The sequence below is a fragment of the Vulpes vulpes genome, chromosome 13 (assembly GCF_048418805.1).
Source record: "Vulpes vulpes isolate BD-2025 chromosome 13, VulVul3, whole genome shotgun sequence".
Classification (NCBI taxonomy): Eukaryota; Metazoa; Chordata; class Mammalia; order Carnivora; family Canidae; genus Vulpes; species Vulpes vulpes.
In genome coordinates this window covers 96,098,619-96,123,313 of record NC_132792.1, presented here as the reverse complement: position 1 = coordinate 96,123,313, position 24,695 = coordinate 96,098,619, and the positions used below count along the sequence as shown (strand labels likewise).

At 44.6% G+C, this 24,695-nt stretch overlaps 3 protein-coding genes across 19 annotated transcripts in view; 2 read left to right on the top strand and 1 right to left on the bottom strand.

The window, feature by feature from the left end:
- OSBPL1A (oxysterol binding protein like 1A) overlaps positions 1 to 5,412 on the top strand; it is a 243,936-nt gene extending 238,524 nt beyond the window's left edge. For all 13 annotated transcript variants that reach the window (XM_072735104.1, XM_026006517.2, XM_072735109.1 and 10 more), the window contains 2 exons: positions 674 to 764; positions 4,182 to 5,412. In XM_072735104.1, the coding sequence (XP_072591205.1) occupies positions 674 to 764; positions 4,182 to 4,284 (194 nt within the window). In that variant the 3' untranslated portion in view covers positions 4,285 to 5,412. The remainder of the gene's footprint in view (positions 1 to 673; positions 765 to 4,181) is intronic.
- Positions 5,413 to 5,798: 386 nt separating this feature from the next.
- Positions 5,799 to 23,153, bottom strand: CABYR (calcium binding tyrosine phosphorylation regulated). 5 transcript variants are annotated; one of them, XM_072735116.1, is made up of 6 exons: positions 23,051 to 23,153; positions 20,303 to 20,475; positions 20,150 to 20,203; positions 9,933 to 11,204; positions 7,389 to 7,992; positions 5,799 to 5,888 (listed from the first exon to the last, which is right to left on the bottom strand). In XM_072735116.1, exons 2-5 carry the CDS (start codon positions 20,448 to 20,450, stop codon positions 7,394 to 7,396), a joined length of 2,073 nt encoding a protein of 690 aa, XP_072591217.1. In that variant the 5' UTR covers positions 20,451 to 20,475; positions 23,051 to 23,153; the 3' UTR covers positions 5,799 to 5,888; positions 7,389 to 7,393. The 5 variants fall into 5 exon arrangements, with proteins under 5 accessions (XP_072591217.1, XP_025862308.2, XP_025862307.2 ...); XM_026006523.2 differs by having other exon boundaries at positions 10,854 to 11,204; XM_026006522.2 differs by lacking the exon at positions 7,389 to 7,992.
- Positions 13,461 to 14,758, top strand: LOC112925718 (PHD finger protein 6-like). The gene is made up of 2 exons (XM_072735120.1): positions 13,461 to 14,339; positions 14,530 to 14,758. The coding sequence occupies exons 1-2, from the start codon at positions 13,559 to 13,561 to the stop codon at positions 14,721 to 14,723; spliced, it is 975 nt and encodes a 324-aa protein (XP_072591221.1). The 5' UTR covers positions 13,461 to 13,558; the 3' UTR covers positions 14,724 to 14,758.
- Positions 23,154 to 24,695: the final 1,542 nt, after the last annotated feature.

The following is a 24,695-nucleotide window of genomic DNA, read 5'->3' as shown; positions in this document are numbered from 1 at the left end:
CCTTGGTTAGTTATAACAGTTTTTAGCTGATGTTAAGTTTCTTCTAATTTCGTGGTTCTTAAAAAGGAAGCAGTTTTTACCCCCAGGGGTCCATGTGGCAGCTTCTGGAGCGTTTGTCATGCGTGGAGCACTGCTACTGGCCTCTAGTGGCCAGAGGCCAGGATGCTGCCAGAGGCCCTGCTGTGCACAGGGCACCCGTGCAACGCACGGGGAACCCCAAGGTCAAGAGTCCCTGTCTGAGCACTTAGTGCTCTCTTTGAATGATCAGTGATACCATGCGCCAGGATTTTGGAAAAATGTTTGAATTTCTGATGAATCTCAAGGAGCTCTGTGAGGTCTCACCAAGGACTAAGACAAGTTTCACATTTATTCAGTTTTTCCACTCAATTTTTCATTGAAACTCTTTAACATAATTTTTTTTGACCTTAAGAATAAGCAGGTCCTTTCAGTAAATGCAGAGCTTGTTAAGGGTTAGACTGTAGAAGGAAATGACTGGGTCTGGAGCACCAGCTCTGCCTCTTACTACTTTGGGTATGTGTTAAATTTTAATGTTTGTCTTCTGATAAAATGGAGAGAGCATGCGGATGCATGTGGATGATGCGTCTCTAACATTACTGTGCCCGGCAGTCTCTCCCTGTAGAATAACTGGTTTCCATCGATGTTTGTACCTTAGATCAAGCTAGTGAAGAAAAAAAACGACTTGAGGAAAAACAAAGAGCAGCCCGCAAAAACAGATCCAAGTCGGAGGAGGACTGGAAGACGAGGTGCGTGCGTGCTGCTGGGCGGGGCGGCAGGGCGCTCAGGCTTCCCCAGGCCTGAAAGAAAAGCTGTTGCCCCCAGCTATTCAAGCTGAGAGACTTGCATGTGTGACCAAGGAAAAGGGGCTGTTTGGAGATTAGGGTTAAAATACTCCCACACCATTATTGCAGGTAAGTGTTTTGAGGAAACTGTCTGCCTACCATGACTGGCAAAGTCCTTTCCTTTTCTTACCATAAGAAGGAAAGTAAAATCCAAAATGACAGATTTGGGCTCGAAAGTAGGTTCAGAGCCATTGCTTATAGTGTATGTGAGTAAATCCACAGGGCCGTTTGCTAATACGTGCATCATGTATCTAGGATATCTGGACAGTGCCTTTACTCTTCCAAACAGGACGGATTTGACACGTAACAGAAATGGGATTTGTATAAAGTAACATCTTAAATTCCATTCAGAAATAGAAAGTGGGCCATAAAATTGATATATCTTGAAAGTTTTCAGAGTCAGGAGTTTCACAGTGACTTTCTTGAGTAATAGAATCACTTGTTAACAGGAATAGAAAAAACATTTTCTGCATTTATATCACGTAATAGAAATCCTTGTCCCATAATTCAAAGTCATTAAATAAATTGTAGAGCCGATATAGGCGTACTTTTGCAAGCATTTCAGCAGATGTTATTTGGCAGCCCTTTTCCATCTTAGAAAAAGATAATGATTAGAACTAGAAATTACCTTAGATTTCATCTAATCCTGTGGCTTTTGGACTTGGTTAGTGTAAAAAATCTTTTTTGCCAGTGAATGCATGAAGAGTCTGCAAATACAGAACTCTGCAGGCAGACCTGCCGTAGTTGGCTGAGGAGGGGGCAGGACTGTGGCCAGGCCTCACGTTCTCCCACCCTGTACGCACCCTGGCTCCCTACAACTCCATGGAATACCATTTGAAAGTGGTCTAGAAAACCCTTCATTAGAAGACACGTTGATGGAGTTAGTTTCAGGGACTTGCTCAAGGACACACAATTGGAGCCTCCACCTTCATCAGTCCTTTAGGCAAAGTTCTCTCTCTCCCTCTGCAATCCTTTTTAAAAGATTTGATTCATTTATATCATTATTTCTAGTCTCTTTTGCAGAAAACCCCAGTTTTGTACTCTGCTTCTGATTATTAACTCCGTGGTTTTTCTGGTCACATTGTCAGGTGTACAATGTAAGTGCAAAGTCCACTAAGAATTTTTACTGTCCAAGTCTTAGCATTCAGAGAGCTTTGGGCAGCTCTGCAGTAGCCTGAAAATCACATCAGGCGCTGCGCTGTGAGCTACAGCTTCAGGCCTTTCTTCCACGGCTCTCTCTTAGCATCAGTAGTGCTTATGGGTGAATGGATGTGTCTTTAAAATGATCCTCCTGACCCTTTGTCAACAGAATATGTGCTCTGAGCTCTTCTTCAGTGGACAGAAGAGTGCACATTCACTGACTTGATTCTTAGGACTGATGATGGGTTTGAACGCCATTGTTCAGCTGGAGGTGGGGCAGGGTGGCTTGTAGAGGAACAATTTCTGCTAGCTAGAGAAATCAAACCCAGAAACTTGTAAAATCTCTCCCCAGTCCCTCCACACTCAAAGCTGGCATTCCTGCTCACGTTTCACTCGAAGAGAGTCTGGGCTCCAGAATTTTTCAGGCTATAAACTATGGTTCCTGCTTATGAGAATGCCTGCTTGCAATCCTGATCGACTTTCCTTGAGGAACCCTAGAGGAATCCTCACTACGATGTGAGATGCGGGGAAGGAGTGGACGGGCTGATGAGGGGGACAGGATTGAAGGGAGGTGGGTGAGGCAAGGAGGTGAAAATGTTGGCGGCATTGTCTCCCCGACAGTCCAAGCGGCATGCAGAATTCATACTTGAGTAAAAGGTGGTAGCAAAGAAATCTTAACCCTCCTCTGTCCTCTTACCCATGCTTGTCTCAAATGTTTGAGTTTAGAAAGACAAATCAACTAGACTTTTTATGTGGGGAGGGGTGTGATGAGAGCAGCAGGTTTCCAGACCTGCGAACTGGCAGTTGAAGGAAACTCTAATCCTGTGCATCAGACCATTGACTCAGAGGTGCTCACCTCTGGTACCGTGTTTGGACTCTGTCCATGAGCATGCGGCCTGCAAGAGTGAGCCTGCAGGTGCAGACGTGGTTTCTAGAGAACTTTGCTTGCCCACAGGACATGGTCTGAGTTAGTTTTCATTACCTCGATTTTGATTTGCCTGCTTTTCTGAAGTGCTTGACTTTGCTAACCCTAACTGCAAAAGTGCTTTAACTGATTGGACTTTGGAGACCAAAAGGAGTGTAACTACGTATTTCATATTATTAGAATTTTCTGACTTCGATCAAATAATGTTTTTTTAATATATTTCCAGTCTGGTTAACCTTGATCATTTAAAGTAGACTTAACTTTTCTAATTAGGAAAAAGTCCCAAAAGCTAAATAGAGACTTTAGATATTAATATTCTAGAAAATGTGGTCTAATGGGCATTTACTGTGTAATCCTTCAAGGAATCTGCCTCATGTGGAAGCATCTTTTTTCTCCTCAGGTGTTTTGTGCTGGATAATAGCATTTGGGACTTAACCCAACATATCTAACCTCATTTTAAAAGTTAAAAACAATGTTATAAGCAGTTTATTTGGAAAGAATGGCAAAGACCTGTGAAACTTCACAAATGTTACTTTGAAAATATGCACATTTAATTGCGAGCCATTATCTGAAGGAATCTGCGACTTTGGGAACTGGGTGGATTTTTAAAGGACAAGGTAGTGAAGAGGGCAGCTCTTTGCAGGATTAAAGACGGACCCGGATGTTAACAGCTAGTACAGCCTAAGAAGCCGTATTAGCGTGGGGAAGACGGAGACCCAGGAAGATTAGGAGTAATTTCAGTGGATTAGGTGGAGCATAGTAGATTTGAAAAATCATGGGCTTTAATCGTGGGCTTTAAAGTCAAGTTTAAGTTTGCTGTCATTTACTAGCTTGAGCAAATTATGTAACTTCTCTGACATTCCACTCCTGCTTTAAGGGGCATTAGGTATATTGTAAAAGTTTGCTTCCTTATCCTAATTCTTTGCCAAAAACAAAACAAAAAACCCCTTCTGCTGGAAAATAAGGAATGGGGCTGGAAGACGATTTATCCGCGTCCCCCCCCTCCCCCGAAGATCCTACTTCTATTGAGTACAGTTACCAAATACTGTGGAAAAATCCATAAGCCCTTTGTGTGGTGTCATTACATCTTCCGGAATATTCTGCATAGGTTCTCTCTAGAAACCGTAGTACTTCTTTGCAAGTCTCTTTGGAAATCCCGGTCTCAAGAGTGAAACAATTGCTGTGGTGGCTAATGAAGTCACAGGAACCCTGTGCCTTCAGTTCCCTCATCGGTCTTGTTCTTTCTCTCTCAACAGGTGGTTCCACCAAGGTCCCAACCCCTACAATGGAGCACAGGACTGGCTCTACTCGGGCAGCTACTGGGACAGAAACTATTTCAATCTGCCTGACATTTATTAAACTGCAGATGGGTCAGGGTGTTTGGCTAATCTACAAATAAGTCTTAAAAAATAAGTCTTAAACCTATGTTTTTAAAGTTTTTTCTTGGTTTCTACTCATCTTTTAGAAAAGAAAAAACCTGCTCATGAGATAACTTGCATTTCACCCAACGAAAGTAGGGCATAAGGTGATATACTGATGATGAAAGTCAGGGAAAAAAATGGGTAATTTCACTATCCAAATAGACTTACTGCTTTGGAATTCTGTTTTATAAAGGTGAGAGAAACTGTGTAGAGAATATGCTTTCTATGGTTGCTGTTGCCATATTTACTGAAGGTTTATACCCAACTGTTAACTTTAGCTTTATGGAATTCTATAGTAATCCCAAATCAAGTTATTTTGAATATTTTTATGCCGTCATGCTTGAATGTTTTAGATGTAACTTTGAAAATGTTTAGAACTCTTCTATACAATGTTTATGTGCTCAAATGCAGAGAAGGTTATGTCATTTTGTAAAGACTGCATTAAAAAGATGGCTTTTCTTCACACTAACCCCCTCCATTACTCCATTACCCTTTCCCACCTCCAAAAAGAAAAATTACCTGAATAGTCAGGTGTTCCTGATTTCAAAATTCTAAAGAATTAAACTGGAAAAAGGTATTTCTTTTAGTGCTCTAAATTTACTTTTACAATTTTCTGTAATCAAGGTTCTTAGAATTAAAAGGTGTTTGAACGTTGGTATAGAATCTAGCAATTCACAAAAATACCCTAGAAATATTCTAATCACCATCATTACATAATGACAAACCTTTTTAAATGCTTCAACTTTGTGGCAAATGCCACCGGAGACATTAAGTTGCACTCATGTATTATAAGTACCAAACTATATAAAAGGAGGTCTTGTGCATTTCAAGTTTGCAAGGCACCTGTGTGCTTAAAATATGTATGGAGACCTACTGTACAGTAGCTTTGCCCCTTTAATTGGGGTACATTAGTCTTAACGATATTTACCCACCCAACCCCAGACTGAGATCTTGCTCCAAGGGGCTTTAGGTAGCTGCCAGTAAATTATTTTAATTGCTGTCTTGAAGTTAACAAGTGTTATAATGAAATAATCTACCTGATGCTAAATAAAGGCTGTAGAATGTTCCTCAAAAGTGTGATTTCTTAAACTTCCAAATCTATTAATGTTGGCAGTCACTATGATCCTCAGTTACCGAGTATCCTTGCAAAGAAGTCCTTGTGCTGCTGCCATCTGCAGGGCCACAGAGCCACCCGGGGAGCTGGCACTTGGCGAGTGTTCCTGGGTCAGTGTGGCATTCTCGAGGGGTGCTCTGGTGTCTGCCTGGGTGGGGAGTGCAAACCCAGAGTCGCCAGGCAGAAATACCCACCTGGAAGCCAAGTCAATTGCTAGAAAGTGGGAGTTTTTCTCCTGCAGCACCTGCAGAGTTGGAAAAGGCTACATGAGTCTGAAAAGATTGAAGGCCGCCTGTGTAATCGGTTAGATTTCCTAAGTAGAAAATAAGAGCACAAGGTTTTATGCTTGCATGAAGTTTATTGACAAAGTACGTTCGGGTGGCAGACTCCACCTTGAACGTTGGCTCAGACGGTGGTGGTTTCAGCATCTGTTAGGAATGTAAATAGTGAATTGTTTAATCACGAAACTGAACGTGTAAAACGAGGGGCAGATCAGAAATGCGAGGTCTACCCTCCTGTTACTAAATGCTCATCAATTTAGCTGCACCTTTGCATGAAATACCCCAGCATTTCACGCTGGAAACAGCCATTTTGACAATTCCACCTCCTGGCAAGTAGGAGGGGCACAGACCCGACACTGGATAACTGAGTTACCTCCTCAGCTACTGTCACTGTGGTGCTTGAGCCTGCCCATGGAGGAAATCTGGCTTTGGCCATCAGATGTTCAGCTTGAAATTTGCACATATCGTCTGAAGTAACCGAACTCATTGGTGTGTGGGTTTGACGTTTGCATTATACCTGCTTAACTCCTTTTCCTGCTTCCTCTGGTGACCTCCTCCTGCCTTCCAGGGCAGTCCTTCTTCTGGCTTCCTGCTGTGCTTTCCACCCCCAGTGTATCTCCTGAGGCTACTTATGGTCCCCTCTTTGCTGCACCCACACGTCTTCCTGGGTGCTATTCCCAGCTCCTCCCCACCCATCTCATCTTGGCCTCCCTGCTGTGGCTCAGTAGTCCTACTCTGTGGGCTCCCTGTGGGGCTGGGTCCTTCCTGGGACTCGGGTCAGTTGACCTCTGGGCCTGAACGCCCTATAAAGGAGGGCCTGGGGGATCCCTGGGTGGCGCAGCGGTTTAGCGCCTGCCTTTGGCCCGGGGCACGATCCTGGAGACCCGGGATCGAATCCCACGTCATGCTTCTCCCTCTGCCTGTGTCTCTGCCTCTCTCTTTCTCTCACTGTGTGCCTATCATAAATGAATAAAAAAAAAAAAAAAAAGGAGGGCCTGTGTCAGCATCTTGTTTTCCTCACTGCCCACACACGGGATAGGGCCTGAAGTACTGGGTGGGTAATTTGTGAGAGAAAATGGTCTAATCCAGTTAATCCCAGTTGTTTTTGTTCCTTAGGGTGTTTCCAACCTGCCCTGCCCATCCTATAGTAACTCCTCCCTCTCAAGAGGAAACAGATGCTACGTGATGGCTGGGGGGGGGGCACTCCCCCACATCTCTAACCTCTCACCTTTCTCTCCACTTGGCCCCAGTACTCACGTCTGGCTTCTGCTCCTAGCCACCCCTTAACATGCCAGTCAACTTATAAAGTTCCTACAGAAGGTCTGTCTTTCTTATAAAGCCATCCCTTTTTAGCACCTTCCCGGGGGGCTAGGTGAAGAACCAGGTATTCAAAGGTGATTGAGTGGATGGATTCATGTCTCAGGCACCAAGTCCTTGGTGTGAGTCGTCCTGGTGCAGTACACCTGCTGTGCATTTCTTAGTAATTGGGGGTAATGAACTTGGAGAGGATAACCACATCAAATTTGAGTATACCCTATCTCCTTGCACATCTCAGTTCAATTTCTGTAAATACCTCTATCTCCCCGTCAACAAATCAAACTACTAGTGTGTTAAGGCCCACATGTTATGGTAGGAAAAATTACCTACCAGTTTTAAGTTTCTGCTCTGCGAACATGGGCAGTAGTCACGGTTATTTCTCCAGCAATACCGTAACTTCCAAAGGGAGTACGTTTGTCACCAGATCCTGAACCTTTTTTGGCTACATCTTCTACTGGGAATGCAACAGAAAGAAAAACTGGGCTTTGTGGCCTGGGGACATCTTGTCCACTTGTAGGAGGACTACCATTCTGGGGGTTTGGGCTATGTTTCTGGAATTTCTGATCTGCAGGAACAGCAATGGGTACTTGTATTGCAGCGTATCTCTTCAAGGCATCTGACTGAGACACAACAGCATGTCCAGGAAGAGGTTTCCAATCCTGGGCTTCCTGAACATTCGAGCCTACTAAAATAAAAGGTGGGGCACTGGTCTTCTTGCTGTCATCCATCATCACGTAAGTTGGAGAAGTAACTTTCGGTGGCTGCTGCAGAAACTGTGGATCCTTAGGATTAGATAAATAGAGGGTTGCTTGGGGGAAAGGCCCAGGTGCAGGTGGCGGTGATGGGCGACTCTGTTGATTCATATCAGTTAGACAATAAAGGGTCCACATGTTAGAGTATGGTGGTGGTTGTCCTGCTTCGCTTGCTGCTATGGCTATAAAAAAACAAAACAAAATTTGCAGGCATTAAAGGTCGGTCTCTGTATCAGGCACTATGCACAGAAATGTCTTTGTAAGTTTTCTTTACATATAAACAAATGGCTGTGGTAGTAACATGTGCCATAAAGCATGCTAGAGAGAGGGCTAAATCCTGTTTGGTAATGTGAAAGAAGCGAGGCTGTCTACTGCTGGAAAGCGAGAACAGTGTCGTGCTAGCAGGTGGCAGGGGCACTGGAGTTGTGGCTGAAGCAGCAGTGTCATCCGAAGCTGCCGGTCCCAGGGGCGCCCGCATGCAGGACGTGGAGGATCTGCAGTTGGGGCTTTACCAAAAGAACCAATTGAAGTGTGTGTGAAGCCACTGAAAAAGTGTTAATGCATCTGCATGGTGACTTTTCCTTTACTAGAGAAGTCTGCACAGGGCATCCTCTTTTGGTCACATCCATCCCTTATCTCTGGCCCTTCACAGGCCCCATAATCTCATGTTAATTTGTCACCACACACAGAACATCGCATACTCCAGGACTCAGAACCCCAGAGAGCATCCCCTTTAGGCAAAACTTGAAATCATAGGTCCTGGGTGGCAGTACAAGACTGGTTGGAGAGGCCTAGGTAGTGCCATCTACCTTCTACATAACACCAAGGAAGCTATGATGGCAAGTCTGACCTGCCTAATGAAGGCTGTCCTAGACCACTGAGTCCCAGAAGATGGGATGGAGGAGAAGCTGCACTTGGCTCAAATTGAGCTGAGTTCACCTTTTGAACGCTGGGCCAAGTATCCCTGGTACAGCTTTTCTTCCCCAGAAAAGAACAGAACACTATGCACATGATTAATGGGAAGTTTTCAGTAGCTTCAGATACCATCAATTGAGCCTTCCACAAGCCAGTTACAAAACAGAACAAGCCAAACCATCTGTTTGAAATCTCTACATAGTACTTTAGAAAAAAGGCGAGGCGCTGAGGAGCCAGAACTTGGGATGCCACTGCCACTTCGCCACACGTGTCGTGCCCGTCCCGCACACTAGCTCCCAACGCTGCCCTAGGCCTTTTCAGTTGTGCAGAACCCCATCACACTGCCAGACAGAATTTGATCCCCAAATACCTGCTCTGGTAACATTTGACCATTCTGGCTCTGGGAAGAGTCCAAGTTGAGAGTGTTTCTGCAAAAGGAATGGGGGAGGTTGGCTCCATCTATCCCTCAAGGGGGGGGCAGATCAGACTCCTTAATTAGATGGAGGGAGAGATCAGGCCAGGTCTGTGTCATGGGCAAGCCCCGGCGATACCAGCAGCCCGGCCAGCAGTGGAGACCAGTCCCCTCAGCTGCTCTGGCGCCTGGCTGGCCTTCCTGCTGCTGCCACGCCGATGCTCACCCATGTGACAGAAGTGCAGCCAACCCGTCCAGTCCACCCAGCTATGAAGCTGCCCCCTCGGCCGCAGGAGCTCTCCCCCAGGCTAGGAGCCAGGGCCCTGACCAGCTCCCCACACCCAGTTGCAGAGCTCTCCAGCTGCAATGCGAAAGCAGGGGCGACACACCACCATGTCTCTGTGGATGGCGTTGTGTGGTTGGATTTTACACTCACAAGCGACTGATTTCAAACCAACACCCCCCGACTGGCGTTCACAGCAGAATATTCGGATCACAGATTTTGTGCCTGACAGCAGGTGCTTAAGGTTTTTCACTCCAGGTGGTATGTTCGAAAGTGATAGGTGACCCAGCTTTGAAGCCAGGCTTTGGTGCTGTCGTTTTAAAATCACTCCTCTTCTAAGAGTAAAATCTCAACTACAACAAAGCCTTTAAATAGGTTTGCTGTTTTAAAAACTATTGTGAATAAAGCCTTTTGACCAACTTGTAGAGAGCCTTGAACCTCAGTGGTTACCTGAAATATAGAGGTCACCTGAAAATGGAATTTGTTATTTTGTAAACATTGGATTTTCTTACCTGGCTTCATCAAACCTTGTTCAAGTGCTGCTTCCAGTTCTGGTTCGAGCTCAGGTTCAGTAAGACCTTCTGGAACAGGAGTGGGGCTACCACCAGCTGCCCTTACAGATGCAGCTGAGAGCACTGCTGTAGCAGCTTCCCCAGAGAGCACGAGTTTGACCTCCATCTCCTGGGCTGCAGAGCTTCCCTGGGACTCCTCCTGCCCCGAGTTGCCAGGAACTAGGGCAGTGAACTCCACTTCAAGATGCAGCGGTTTTTCAGAGCCGACTGCTTTGGTGGAGCCCCCTGCATCCGGGAATTGTGCAGGCTGACCTTTCAAAGAGGTGTCAGAGAACAGAACTGATGCTTCTGCCTCCATATGTACTGAGGAATAGTGTGATTCCACCTCCAACTGTGCAAGACTTACGGAACCTACGGTTTTTTCAGACATGCCTGTGTCGCATGCTACAGGTATGGGACTATCTGGTGGCTCATTGTCTTTAAGGGAAGCAACGTGATCGGTAAAAGGGATAACTATGTGTTCTGGTATTTGCTCGACATAAGTAACTCCTTCAATCACAGGCTCATTGTTATAGATGGATGAAACATGAACGAATGATGTGACCTCAATATCAGCCTGCAAAGGGACCTCGGGAGCTTGATCGTAAGCAGGAGGGTCTTGTTCATCCTGCAAGGGGAAGGAGGAAGCCGTTGTTGGTTCAGCTTCATCGTCTTTAGGTTTAGGACCCAAATCTACATGGACAGATGTTTGGCTCAGAACCTGCAGGGCTACAACCTCTGCGGAATACACAGAGGGAATGGCCACCCTGGCATCTTCGGCAGCCTCTGAGCTCAGCACCTCCTCAGAAAAAACAGGCATACTTGTTGCCACATCCACCATTAAAACGTCAGACTGATCAGAATGAATAGATGAAACATTACCTAACATCTGAGCAGCAAACTGAGCTGGGTCAGCTGGCACATAAGCAAACTCTTGTGAGACAGCTGCTGGAGATGGTGAGGAGGGTGGGGTGACAGCCTTAGGGGTAGATGGTTTCGGGCTGCCACCGCAGGCTGCTTCGGGGGTCTCCTCGGGCTCCAGGAGCACCTCTGCGTGAACTGATGGGAACTGAGTGGTTTTGTTCATAAACAGTGGTCCAGCTATATTGTCCTCCTCTGTGTCCGTAGATTTCTCCATTCGTGTAGGTTCTTGGGAAACTACAGATGTTTCTACCTGTTCTTCCATACATTCTGGTTTCTTCTCTTGTGTCGTTCCTTCTGACCACTTCTCTACTAAAAGAGCCAGATGGGTTAATAAGCATATATCCCTCCCACCACCACCACCACCACCACATTTTAGAGCAGTAATAGGCTGCACATTCAGATGTCAATATGCATACAAAAGAGTTTTGCTTAATTTCCCAATACCTGATTGTGTAGGTAATGAAACTTCCCTGTCTTTATCCACTTGGAAGACACCCCAGTTCATCTCCTCAGAAATCAGTGACTCAGTGACAAAACAAGTAATCAGATACCCTTTGGCTGGTCGGCGGCGTCAGGGGAAAGACCATACTAACTCCACCCAGAACTAAGGAAGCTGAAAACCTCCATGGGAAAAGCTTTTCATCTAAACTTCTCCACAAACCCAAGGGTTTGCGGGTGGGAAGACATCAAAACTGAGCAATAAGTGATCTAATCTTCAGCTAATAGAACAGCTTATTAATGAAACACATGCTGTCATGTTAATAAAAGCAGTCCTCAACTTAAGAAAACTGGTATATAAAAATTAACAATGAATGGGAAAACTTGGGGGCCTAGAGGATATTCTGACATTAGGAGACATCGTATAGTCTAACCTAAAACTGGTAGCACTTGCTGGTGAGGTGTGATCACGCAGCAGCCAACATCATACTGACCCAGACAAGAGTGGCAGGAAGAGAGTTCCGGATCTCTAAGTGGACTCAGCAAATCCTCAGGCATGAGGACCTTCCCATGGCCTGGGAGGTCGAGACAGCTGATGACCTAGAAGGACTCCGAGGGTGGAGAAACTGCTCTGAAATCCTTGTCTCCACCAAGCACCTGCTTGGTCCACTCAGCACCACGCCCATCTGACCACCTCAGGCCTTCCTCAGCACACGCTCTCACAGCTGCTTGCTCTCCTGAGGATTTTTTCTTGGGAAGCATTTCCCCAATATAATGAAATTGGCAGAAAAGCAGAAAGTAGGTGTGTTTCAGCTCTGTCCTTACTCCTCGCACACTGTCTTTATTCCTTGGCTGTGACCTTCCTGGGGTCTCACTGCAGCGCCAGGACTTCACAAGCCTCTTCATGTCCGCTGGGCCTAAACCCCCTGCCCCCGACAGCACCCCACTTCTGAAATCCCCACTCGGCTTCTCCACTAAGCCTCAAGCCATCCTCCATACACAAGCAGCGCGGGAGTTGGCCAGCAACCCAAAGGAAACGGCTTTGCAGACTTTGGGGAGATCCTTCTCTGCAAACACTCCCCTCGCTGATACTTTGCTGCCCAAATCCCAGCCAGATTAGTAGCCCTGAACTCTGCTTCTCCATCTTTTTCTTCCCAGACACACTTCTACTCTGCTTGGCCTCCCTTTCCCTGTGTAAGAATTTGAAAAATGCTGCTAGGGTGAAGAAAGGGGCTCACTTTCTGTGAATTCCTTCTCCCAAGGACCCAGGCACTGGACTTTGTTTTATATAATTGCTCTAGCTTTTATGATGATTGATGAGAGGAGGCTAAGTGTGATTTCAGCCCCTCCATCACAGCTGAGAGTGAAATCGCTCTTCCTCCACTGACTTTGACCTAGCATAGCATCTGGCAATGGGTATGAATTTAAAGATTTGTTGAATGAAATAATGAACTGGACTTTACAGATAGGTAGAATTTGAAAGGTGCATAGGAGCTCCTGGAGAGGGAAGTAGCATAAACCAAAAACCAGATGATGACAAGTTATCAGTTTGGTATACAATGAGAGACAGGATTGCAAAGGTAGAGTAGCTGCAAATTGCAGAAAGCTTTGTTCACACGGCAGGGTCTTAGAGAGGGATCAAAAATTTAGGTGCTATGACAGACTTGTCAGAATGCATTATTTTATTTGCATTAAAAAGCTTGTTTCCAAATGGCAACATTTATTTGATCATGCCCAAGCATCAGATTTCTCTTAAGTAAAACTGTAATGATGTCACCTACTTATAAAGTCACTTTAGTTGACAAAATACATTGTGAGTACCTAGGACAAAACAGGTATACATATGTCTCATTTGTTGTACTTAATTTCAATTTGCAAATACTACCGTTTTACAAACTGAAGGTTTGTGGCAGCTCTATGTCAAGCAAGACTGACTGGCTCTTCCCCTAGCTCTCTCCCTCCCCTGTGTCTTCTAGTAGAGGCATCACTCCTATTACTGGGCCCTGGGTATTAGGCCCTGACTTTGCTGTATTTATTGAAGTATTTCCACTTTGTAAAAAACGTGGCCTGGGAATGAAAGGAAACAACCTCCAGCGACAGAGCCCCGCTCCCAGGCGCTGCCGGAGAACCAACACCGACTTCTTTCTCTTTCCCCTCATTGGCGCTTCACCGCTGCCATTCGCCTCTGAGGCTAAAAGTGGCATTCTAAAAGCAATTTAAAAATCATGTCAAGCTCAGTTGAACAGAAAAAAGGGCCTACAAGACAGCACAAATGTGGCTTTTCTAAGTCAAATAGAGACAAGGAATGTGGACAATTACTAATCTCTGAAAACCAGAAGGTGGCAGCACACCAGAAGTACATGCTCTTTTCATCTGCTTTGGTATCATCACACTCTGATAACGAAAGTCTTGGTGGATTTTCTATTGAAGATGTCCAAAAGGAAATTAAAAGAGGCACGAAGCTAATGTGTTCTTTGTGCCATTGTCCTGGAGCAACAATTGGTTGTGATGTGAAAACATGTCACAGGACATACCACTACCACTGTGCATTGCATGATAAAGCTCAAATACGAGAAAAACCTTCACAAGGAATTTACATGGTGTATTGCCGAAAACACAAGAAAACTGCACATAACTCTGAAGCTGACTTAGAAGAAAGTTTTAATGAACATGAACTGGAGCCTGCATTACCTAAAAGTAAAAAGAAAAGTCGCAAAGGAAGGCCACGAAAAACTAATTTTAAAGGGCTGTCGGAAGATACCAGGTCCACATCCTCCCATGGAACAGATGAAATGGAAAGTAGTTCCTATAGAGATAGGTCTCCACATAGAAGCAGCCCTAGTGACACCAGGCCTAAATGTGGATTTTGTCATGTAGGGGAGGAAGAAAATGAAGCAAGAGGAAAACTGCATATATTTAATGCCAAGAAGGCAGCTGCACATTATAAGTGCATGTTATTTTCTTCTGGCACAGTCCAGCTCACAACAACATCAAGAGCAGAATTTGGAGATTTTGAATTTTTTTTTTTTTTAATTTATTTATGATAGTCACAGAGAGAGAGAGAGAGAGAGAGGCAGAGACACAGGCAGAGGGAGAAACAGGCTCCATGCACCAGGAGCCCGACGTGGGATTCGATCCCGGGTCTCCAGGATCGCGCCCTGGGTCAAAGGCAGGCGCCAAACCGCTGCGCCACCCAGGGATTTTGATATTAAAACTGTACTTCAGGAGATTAAGCGAGGAAAAAGATTGGTCTGTGGTTTTATATTTATGCTATGCAACGTAACTCTTCTGACTTTCTGCTTTAAATTTAGAACACATCTCAAATTTATCCAGTCATCAAAACATTTAATATATAAAGTAGTTCATATGTTAAAGCAAGTATATATTTGACTTATTTGTAATATAATAAAGGATGCTGATGTTTCTGGAACTTAAAAAAAAAAATGTGGCCTGTTATTTCCTGGAAGATCCCCTTCCTAATTTGGTCCTCTTTAGCATCTGAGGCCTAGCTGCCAATTTTTATTTAGTCTTAGTGTGTAGTGTGTAGCCCTATTCCCTGGGCTACGACAATATTGAAATTAGGCCAAACAATAACCCTACAATGGCCTTTAGAAGTGTTCAAGTGAAAGGAAGAGCCGTATATCTCTCATTTTAAATCAAAAGCTTGAAATGATTAAGCTTAATGAGGAAGGTATGTGAAAACTTAGGCCAGAAACTAGGCATCATATGCCAACCAGTTAGACAAGTTGTGAACACAAAGAAAAAGTTCTTGAAGGAAATTGAAAGTACTAACCCAGTGAACACACAAATGCTAAGCAAAATAGCCTTGTTGCTGACATGGATAAGGTTTGAGTGGTCTGGATAGAAGATCAAACCAGCCATAATATTCCCTTAAGCCAAAGCCTAACCCAGAGCAAGGCCCTGACTCTTCAATTCCATGAAAGCTGAGAGAGGTGAGGAAGCTGCAGGAGAAAGGTCTGAAGCTGTAAGCAGAGGGTGGGTCATGAGGTTTAAGGAGAGAAGCCATCTCCATGACATCAAAGTACAAGGCAGAGCAGCAAGTGCTGACGGAGAAGCTGCAGCAAATGATCCAGATCTGAGATTAATAAAGGTGACTACACTAAACAGATTTTCAATGCAGACAAAACATTCTTATATTAGATGATATCATCTAGGACTTTCACAGCTACAGAGGAGATGTCAATGCCTGGCTTCAAAGCTCCAGAGGACAGGCTGGCTCTTGTTAGGGGCTAATGCAGCTGGTGACTGTAGGTTAAAGCCAATGCTCATTAGGATTCTGAAAATCCTAGGGCTCTTGAAAATTATGTTAAATCTACTTAGCCTGTGCTCTACAAATGGAACAACAAAACCTGGATGACATCGTCTGTTTATACCATGGTTTACTGAATAGTTTAAACCCACTGTTGAGACCTGCTGCTCAGAAAGAAAGATTCCTTTCAAAATACTACTGCTCATTGACAATGCACCTGGTCACCCAAGAGCTCTGATGGAGATGTACAACGAGAGGTACAATCATATGCTAATACATCAATATTACAGTCTATGGATCAAGAAGTAATTTCAAGTCTCATTATTTAAGAAACACATTTTGTAAGGCTAGAGTTGTAAAAGATAAGGATTCCTCCGATGGATCTGGGTAAAGTCAGTGGAAATTCTGGAAAGGATTCACCACTCCAGATTCCACTAAAAACATTTGTGATTCATGGGAAGAGGTCAAGTGATCAACATTAACAGGCATCTGGAAGAAGTTGATTCCAGCCCTCACAGATGACTTGGAGGGGTTCCAGACTTCAGTGGAAGAAGTCCCTGCAGATGTGGTGGAAACAGCAAAAGAACTAGAATTAGGAGAGGAGCCTGAGGATGTGGCTGAACTGCTGCAAGCTCATGATAAAACCTGAACAGATGGGGAGTTCCTCTAATGGATGAGCAAGGAAAGTCCTCTCTTGAGATGGAATCTACAATCCTGGTGAAGGTGCTGTGAAGATTGTTGAAATGACAACAAAGGATTTACAGTATTCTAAAAACTTAGTTGATCGAGCAGCAGCAGGGGCTGAAAAGATGGACTCTTAATTTTGAAAGAAGTTCTGTGGGGAAAATGCTATCACCCAGCATTCATGCTACAGAGAAATCATTCATGAAAGGAAGTATCAAGATCATTCATGAAAGGAAGTATCATTTGGTGCAGCAAGCGTCACTGATGTCTTCTTTCAAGAAACTGCCACAGATGCAGCCACCACCCTGACTTGTCAGCAGCCACCAATATCAAAGCATGTCTCTGGAAGCTCAGATGGTAGTTAGCATTTTTAGAAATAAGTATTTTTTTTAATTAAGGTATGTAAACTGGTTTTTGACATAATGCTATTGCACACTTAGTAAACCACAGTGTAGTATAAACATAACTTTTATATTCACTGGGAAACCAAAAGAATTCACTTAACTGATTTTATTGCAATATTTGTTTTATTGTGGTGATCTGGACCTGAACCCCACTATCTCCAAGGTCTGCTTGTACTTGATAATTCCATTCCTTTCTTTTCCTACCTGTGACATAGTAAGTGGCAGAACTCAGATAATTTTTTTTACCCTAACAGATTATCCGAGTTTCTAAAATCCCAATTAATGATTCTGTTCTACAAAGAAACTCTCTTGAGAGGACTGAAAAATGGGGGTTCTTTCACTGATTCATATGGTAAGATCTGTTTCATCAAATTGCAGAAAAACAAGAGGATCCAAGGAAGTTTCACCAGCACAAGCTGCCTTGGAAATGGGCACGTGCAGGCCAAAGGGTCAGATGCCACAGTGGAGGCCTGGACAGAGCCAGGAACCAACCTAAAGATCCCAGGCTCTGGAAAATGGGGGAAGCAGTGACAGAATAGAGAAGTAAGGAAAGTTTGCTCTCATGTCTGGTTCTTTTCCTCCTTCCTCTCCCCTCATGAATTTACATGAATTTTTAAAGGCACAGGGAGATGGGTAAATACTACTGGTCCTATAAAGAAGCCCACCAAAAATGGGCTTCCAAGAAAAATCCAGGATAAAGTGTTAAAACAAATGATATGTGCAGGAATATAATGTGGACATAAAACTAAGGTCTTTCAGGCTCACATCTGATAACTGGAAGATGAGTGGGGATTAATGCAGCAGGAATGGGAGTGAGCCTTTGCCTCACATTATTACCACGAGCTAATACCTGCTGCTGCCTTAAGGTTGACCTTACCTCATGCTGAAGAGACTGAAAGACCAGAATAAGGGTCAGTTGACATATTCCTCAAAGAAAGGTCCATGTTCCCATACTGCAAATTACAGGAAGCCTAGGACAGCCACATTCCTTGGGACCAACAGAGCACGTAGGGTATTACAGACACCACCATCCATACTTAACACTGGGATCCAATTAAAGGAAGTGTATTTAGAGGAAAGAGAAGATGCCACTTGTTCTACCCACTTTTTTATTCTACAGAACTGGACAACCATGCAGCCAAATTTACTCAGCACTCCCACAGGAATAGCAGTTGAGGAACTGAACCAGTCAGAAGGTAGGAGGATGTCACTCAGGGGAGAAAATGCCCTACCAAATGGAAACTTTATGCTGTATATCCCTCGATAGTCCCTCTGCAGCCCAGACTTATGCTTTCCTGGATATAGATGGGCTTGAGTAGTCTCTGACAGGACCTAAGTTAATGAACACTGTCATTAAGAAACCAGTTGGTATGACAATAAAAAGAAAGACGAATGAGCCAAATTGGTATAAGACAGTAACAATGAACTCTATTTTCGGGTCATCTAGTCATACCTTCATGTTACCTACCCATTTCCCCCATAAATTAGGAAACAAGGCAATGTTCACTTCTACTCTACTACCAAAGACCAATCTATGTCTACAGCCATACTGTGAACTGACTTTTAGGATTAACTGCATGTTATGTAAATTGCCTTGGTATTTGTAGTTACTGGAAGAGAAAAACATTTATCTCCCTCTCTTTACCTCTGCCAAAAGTAGATCTGTTCCATTAGTTCAGTCTGTTAATTAAACTAATCCGCATTAATTTAGTCCACTTGTAAGCTGAATGGTGGGTAAGTTCTTCAGTAAACAAATTAGCCTCAAAAGCTACCAGTTAGTTATCTCCCACCATAAAGATTCACCAACTTTACCACCATTCTCAAACAGGAAGCCTACTCAATCCCAGGCTTCTCAAACACAGCTCCTGGTATAGAGGGCATGAGTACAAAGCCCATAATAACCTTGACTTCTTGGGAAACCAGCCTAATAGGGAAAAGGAGAGTGGTCAGTGTTCTAAGAGCACCTGTCTGTATATCCTGCTAGTGGTAAGCAAATCCCAGACCTGTGTCCCAGGGTAAGCGAGAATGCCATCAGGGCCCTGCAGGGAAGCAGCCAGACTAGAGAGCAAAACATTCCTGAACTACAGTGATTCACTCTCCTGCTCCTTCAAATGCTGACTCTTGCTAGTTTTAGTCTTGTTTGGTTTTGGGTAGGTCTTTCACCATAGATCCAAATCCTCAATTCTTACATTTTCCTAGATTCTACTCCTGGCTTCTCCCTAGCTGGATTATGTTATATATTGGCATCACCAAACTGTTAGAGTGTAAAAGTGGCTCAAACTGGTATGCCTGGGTGGCTCAGTGGTTGAACACCTGCCCCTGCCTAGCTCAGGGCGTGATCCCAAGGTCCCGGAATCGAGTCCCACAACGGGCTCGCAGCATGGAGCCTGCTTCTCTTGTCTCTGCCAGTCTCTCTCTCTCAATAATAAATAAAATCTTAAAAAAAAAAAAAAAAAGTGGCTCAAACTCACTGATCCTACCTTTTCTTTTCCTACAGTCATTCCAAAATATTGGCCAACCAATGCAGCAAAAATTATTTCATTATTTCCCTCACTGTCACAAGTCTCCATTTTCTCCATAAAATTCTGCCAGTTTCTTCTTACCATTCTTCTAGATGTGTATGCCTGTCCTTGGGATGACCAATTTATCCCACTTTGCTTTGGTGGTCTTCTTGAACAGTCACCATGTAAACTTTGCCTTTCTCTTTCTCCCTGTCTTTTTTCATTGCTCCTCTACCAATGCAGTTTCATGCTCTCATGTTCACATAGGCATTTACACATATACCCATAAAACACAACTTTTCTGAGCAGATGGACGGCCCTTGGTGACAGAGATGGACTGGAGAAGACCACTTTCCAGGAAAAACGTATCTCTTAACTACCTAGAAACTCTTGGAACAGAAAAGATGGTCACTAACACCTAACTGATCTCTTGCCCTTCAACTGGACTGCAGTTAACCTATCACAGAGAGGGAAAAAGGAAAAAGGATGTGTCTTTGCTTAATAAAAAAAATCTTCCGAGTATTTATGCAAGTTTCCTGAATAGTGTATCTCATTATAGTTTGAGTCTTTATTACAACAATATCCAATTTTCTTCAAAGTTCAGTGTACTTTCTTAAAGACAGGAATACTGGAAAGGGTGTGAAGCATAGTTTATACACACTGTTAGAGGTCTCATTGGACCAGATGGTTTGCAGAAGATGAGTTTTTCCTATTTTTGTCTTTTAGAGATTTAAAAATCCTCCAAACTGTCAGTCTCCAGATTTAAAACAAACAAACAAACAAACAAAAAACAGATCAAAAAACTAATCACATCAGTATGATCAAAGTATGGGCATCATTCTTAAGCTTGGACGTATGGTAATAATGATGCAATAATTTATAACTAGAACGTATGGTAATAATGATGCAATAATTTATAACTAGTATCACTGAATTGTTACCACTTGTGGTACTTACCTTTAATCTGATGAAATTGTTTAACAAGATCTTTTATATCCAGAGAAGTATTCCCTGAGGGAATAAATACAGGAAATTAGATACATAAAATGCCCAATTTAAAATGCCTTCCTTTTCAAAGCAACAAATATATAATCTAAAGGAATAACAAACCTTCTCTAAATACAATAAGTTCTTTAAAATAAACTGCTGCGAACTGGGTGATGTTTGGTGGATTAATTTTAAGAATGGCTCTGCTGACTCCCTCGAGCAGAGTCTTGAGGCCATAAGGTACGACAAGTCTGGGCTTTGAAGAAATCATTTTGGCAGGATGTCTGTAATCTCAACTATAATGAAGAAAAACAAGGTCTTATAAATAGTATGTTTTTTATTAAAATGTTTATTAATTAAATATAGTTTCTAAGAATAAACCTCTTACTTAAATTATTAGCTTGTGTTCTAATCTCTAGGCATTTATTGTAGCAAAAATGGGCTAATTCTTAACAGTAGTTTACACACACACACACACACACACACACACATGCACTCTATCAATAACTTATTATGTGCAGATGAGCAATATGGTACTATTAAAGAAACCCATGGGAAAAGCCCTGCCAAGAATTCTAGGATAATATTAAAAACAAAGATGGAAAAACCAACCAAACAAAACTTGTTCCTGTAAAATTCAGTAAATATTTCATACAGAAGTTCAAGAAAAATAAATCAAGCTCATGTGTCTGTGTCTAAACAACATCCTTCCAAACTACATGGGCACCGGCTTTTCTGTGCCTTCATCAAACAGAATAATAAGGTTTCTATAAGAAAGTGTCTTTTTTCCTTGTTTCTCTAACTCTATCCCTGGACACACTGCTCATCTTTCAGTATATTACTTTTAGCTCTAAATGTAATTTTGCTTTAACATTAATCAGAATAAGTTACTTGTGGTCACACCATCCACTGCCATATGTCCATCTTTCTCTTCTCATATCCTCCTTTAACCTCTACCTTAGTTTTCCCCTCCCCCCCCCAAACTCCTGCCTTTCTGAATTTTAAGTGGTACCAAAGGTATTGCATAGTCTAACCTGTAATGCTCAAGAGTTAGACAGGTTGCCATCCCAAACTGTGTGTGTGTATTGTTTCATTGCAGAAAATGGTTTAAGGTTTATAAATACATGTAAAGAACAAAATTATTTAAGGAAATGAGTTTAGCGGTAAGGAAAAAAGTATGGTAGAAAAAATACAGGTTAGTGTAGGACAAGCCATAGGTCCTACACTTGATAGAGATGGGCTGTCAAATCAACTCCTGAGCAACCGAGCAGCCATCAGAAGATAAGAAAACAGCGGGCTAAATGATTCGGGTTTCCTGAGAGAAAACAACAAATCAGTTGCCTGGAAGAATCACAGGTGTTCTGAACACTGAGACCCAGGAGAAATTTCTCCAATGAATTTTCATAAAGGGGAGAATAGTGCGATATAATGAATCATGTCAACAACATCCCTACAGTAGAGAGAGTAATGAGTTTCACGGGGCTAAGCTGCACAGCTGAGTTACAGCAATTATTCAAGGAGCCAACCTCTAATAAAAAGTCATGTGTTAGCAAAATGCTGAATGCCTAAAAGTACCGTTCGTCTTCCCCAAGCTCAAGGAAGAAATAAATACCGGCCAAAGCAAACCCTCTGAGCACATTAAGAGTATTGAATCCTTTAATGAAAGGCTACTTTTAGGGACGCCTGGGAGGCTCGACGGTTTAGTGTCTGCCTTTGGCCCCGGGGTGTGATCCTGGAGACCTGGGATTGAGTCCCGCATTGGGCTCCCTGCATGGAGCCTGCTTCTCCCCTTGCCTGTGTCTCTGCCTCTCTCTCTCACGAACAAATAAAATCTTTATTTAAAAAAGAAAACCTACTTTTAGAGTAGAAGTCAACAGGACCTTTACTGAATTAAATCATCTTTAAAAAAAATTTTTTTTCACATTTTCCTTGTATAAAATTTGTATTAAACTTAAATATCTTTAAAAAAAACAAAACAAAACTCCTGGCCTAGGTCTGGCAGGCCAACATGCTAAAGTCAAGGGCCATAGGCAGGAAGTGTAATGTACGTATGATCCGTATATGTAAACTGTTTGTGTGTATCGTTTTTCCCAGTGCACAGTCCGCCCTCCAGCGCGGGCAGGCAGGTCTGTTTGGAGAAGCGGCTTACTAGCAGCCAAGATGGAGCCACCGACACAGCCTGGGAGGAGGCAGTTAGCGGTCGACGCTCCCAGCCGCGGGGGAACGGCCGTCCCGTGATCCTATTGGTTGTCGCCCTCCGCGCCCCGCCCCCGCCCGGCTCGGGGCGGGGCCGGCGGACCGCGGCTGCCGAGCGCCCTGCACCTCGGCCCCGTGCCGAGAACGGTCCTGAGCAGGTGGAGAAACGCCGGGACGCCCAGCAGGGCTACACCGACTCCCACAACACGCTGACGGCTGCTTTCCCACGACAGCCTAATTCTTCCCACGTCCCTCCTTTAAAGAGTCTCTGTCAAAACCAGCTTTAGGCCCCGGGCCCCCGCGCTGACGCGAACCTCCGTTTCACCCGCTCCCCTCAGGGCGCCTAACGCCCGAGCGGGACCACAGGGCTGCAGGCCCGGGGCGCGCGGGGGGGAAGGCGGCTTCCGAGCCACCGGCTCCCTCAGGACCGACGCGGCCGGCTGGGGTCTGCGTCGGGTCGCCCTTGGCTTTGCTGGGTGGAGAGGGCAGCGAAGCAGGGGGACAGCGGGCGCCCCGGCTCCGCGTCCACTAGCCCAAGAGGCGCAGGGGGCCGGCCTCCCGCCCCGGGGCCCTCCGGCCTCCCCAGCACTGGAGGAACCGTCCGCCGAGCCCGCCGCGCGAGGCGCCCCGAGGGGCCGCAGGCTGTACGGGGCCTCTTCGCCAGACGCGCCCCACCTTCTCCTTTCCGGCTACGCTCCCAAGAGCTTCCTCGTTGCCCCCTTGCCGGCGGCTCCTGTAGGAGCCCGCGCTCCCAGCGGGCCTTTATACCCCTGCGGACGTCAGGGCGTGCGTCACAGAGCCCCTCCCCCCGCGGAGGGCTCGGGCGGCCACGGCGGGGGCGGGGCCTCGGCGCCCCCAGCCAATGGGGGAGCCGGGCTGGACAAAGGCGGGAACTCCGTGGGCCGGACCGGCGCGCCCCCCGCCTTTTCTGGGAGAATAGAAACGGGCGACGGGACACCGGCGTTTCCAAACGGCCAGCAGTCGGCCCAGACGAGGAAGACCTCGCTTTTGCTCGCTCAGCGTAAAAATAAGAGCTACGGTAGAGAGGCTCATGGCAGTTCTTGCCGGCAGCGCCTCACCTCTTCACCCGACTCCCCCCCCCATGGGGTTACTCTGCAGTCATCTTTTCGAAGAATAACTTGTCACGGGATACACAGCACACGCGAGTGTAAGGAGGACGAAACATTTCGTGCAACATGGTACTTTTTTCCCCCTTTGGAAAGAGAATCTGGCACGAGCCCCGAAGCTTCCAGGGCCCGTTGGTAACCCGGGTCTTGCAAGACCTCGGGCACAGCGTCCCCGCAAGCCGCCGCGGCCGCAGCAGGTGCCCTTTCAGACCGGCTCTGCGCGCCTGCCCAGTTCAGCTCACGGGTCTGGGCTGGGCGTTCACCGTAACCCTATGACGAGCGCATTCCGAACAGGCTTCCCTGAAATCCATTTTCAAATATTTAAGAAGCAAGAACCACTGGAACTCAACCATCAAATAACATCTTCAGGGCACCTATCTGAGAAAAACATTTTTTTTAAAGCCCTCAGAAAACAGGCTTGCAGAGCTCTTAAAAGTTAAGACGCTCTCTCTCTCATGAATGAATAAAATCTTAAAAAAAAAGTTAAGACGCAATGTTGAAGCCCTGGTCTACATCTATGCTGCACAGAACTCTTTGTACGGATATTCATTCATCCATACCCTAATGACTGAGTGTCCCTTAGGTGGCAGACAGGCTCCCTCTTCTCATGAGGATTAGATTTTAAAAGGAGAAATGCTATTTTTTTTACTTTGAACGTGATGCTAGGTCTGCAGATTTTTTTTTTTTCCTTCATCACTACCCCCAGCCCTACTTTGGTAGATATAAGTGAAATGAAGCAGTCATGATTTCTGATAGTTTGGTTCATTATACATTTAACACTCAAAGAAACTGACCTACTAAAAACCCCAAGTATAAACCCCATTTATAGTGTCTTTGGGAATTAAAGACATTTATGCTTGTAGAGCAGAACCTTGACAGGCCATCTCGGACACACAGGTGTTAGGTGTTGTGCAGAACATCTGCAACTCAGGTCAAGCCCTCACTCCACATTTCTTCAATAACTGTTTTGTCCAACTTCCTCTGAAATGCAAACTGTTAGTGAAAACATTTAACCCAAAACTTTCAAACCACCATTTGCTGCTTTAATTTCTAGAACTCCCAATGATCTCATATAGTTTTACCTTCTTCCCTTTCAGTCCACTAGGGATCTAAAGGCAAAATGCAAATCTACTTTGTTCTCCATTGTTCCCTGCTCCCCATCCTTACTTTACAGAAGTTTAAGGTTTTTGGTG

Bases quoted from the DNA above. Each gene is read 5' to 3' on its own strand.
- LOC112925718 (XM_072735120.1), top strand. From the start codon at position 13,559: ATGTCAAGCTCAGTTGAACAGAAAAAAGGGCCTACAAGACAGCACAAA. The intron at 14,340-14,529 runs GAGATTTTGAAT...CTGCGCCACCCA, and splicing joins AACATCAAGAGCAGAATTTG to GGGATTTTGATATTAAAACT.
- CABYR (XM_072735116.1), bottom strand. From the start codon at position 20,450: ATGATTTCTTCAAAGCCCAGACTTGTCGTACCTTATGGCCTCAAGACT. The intron at 20,204-20,302 runs GTTTGTTATTCC...TTATTCCCTCAG, and splicing joins ACTTATTGTATTTAGAGAAG to GGAATACTTCTCTGGATATA. The intron at 7,993-9,932 runs GTAAGAAAATCC...GTTTTTTTATAG, and splicing joins ACAAGGTTTGATGAAGCCAG to CCATAGCAGCAAGCGAAGCA.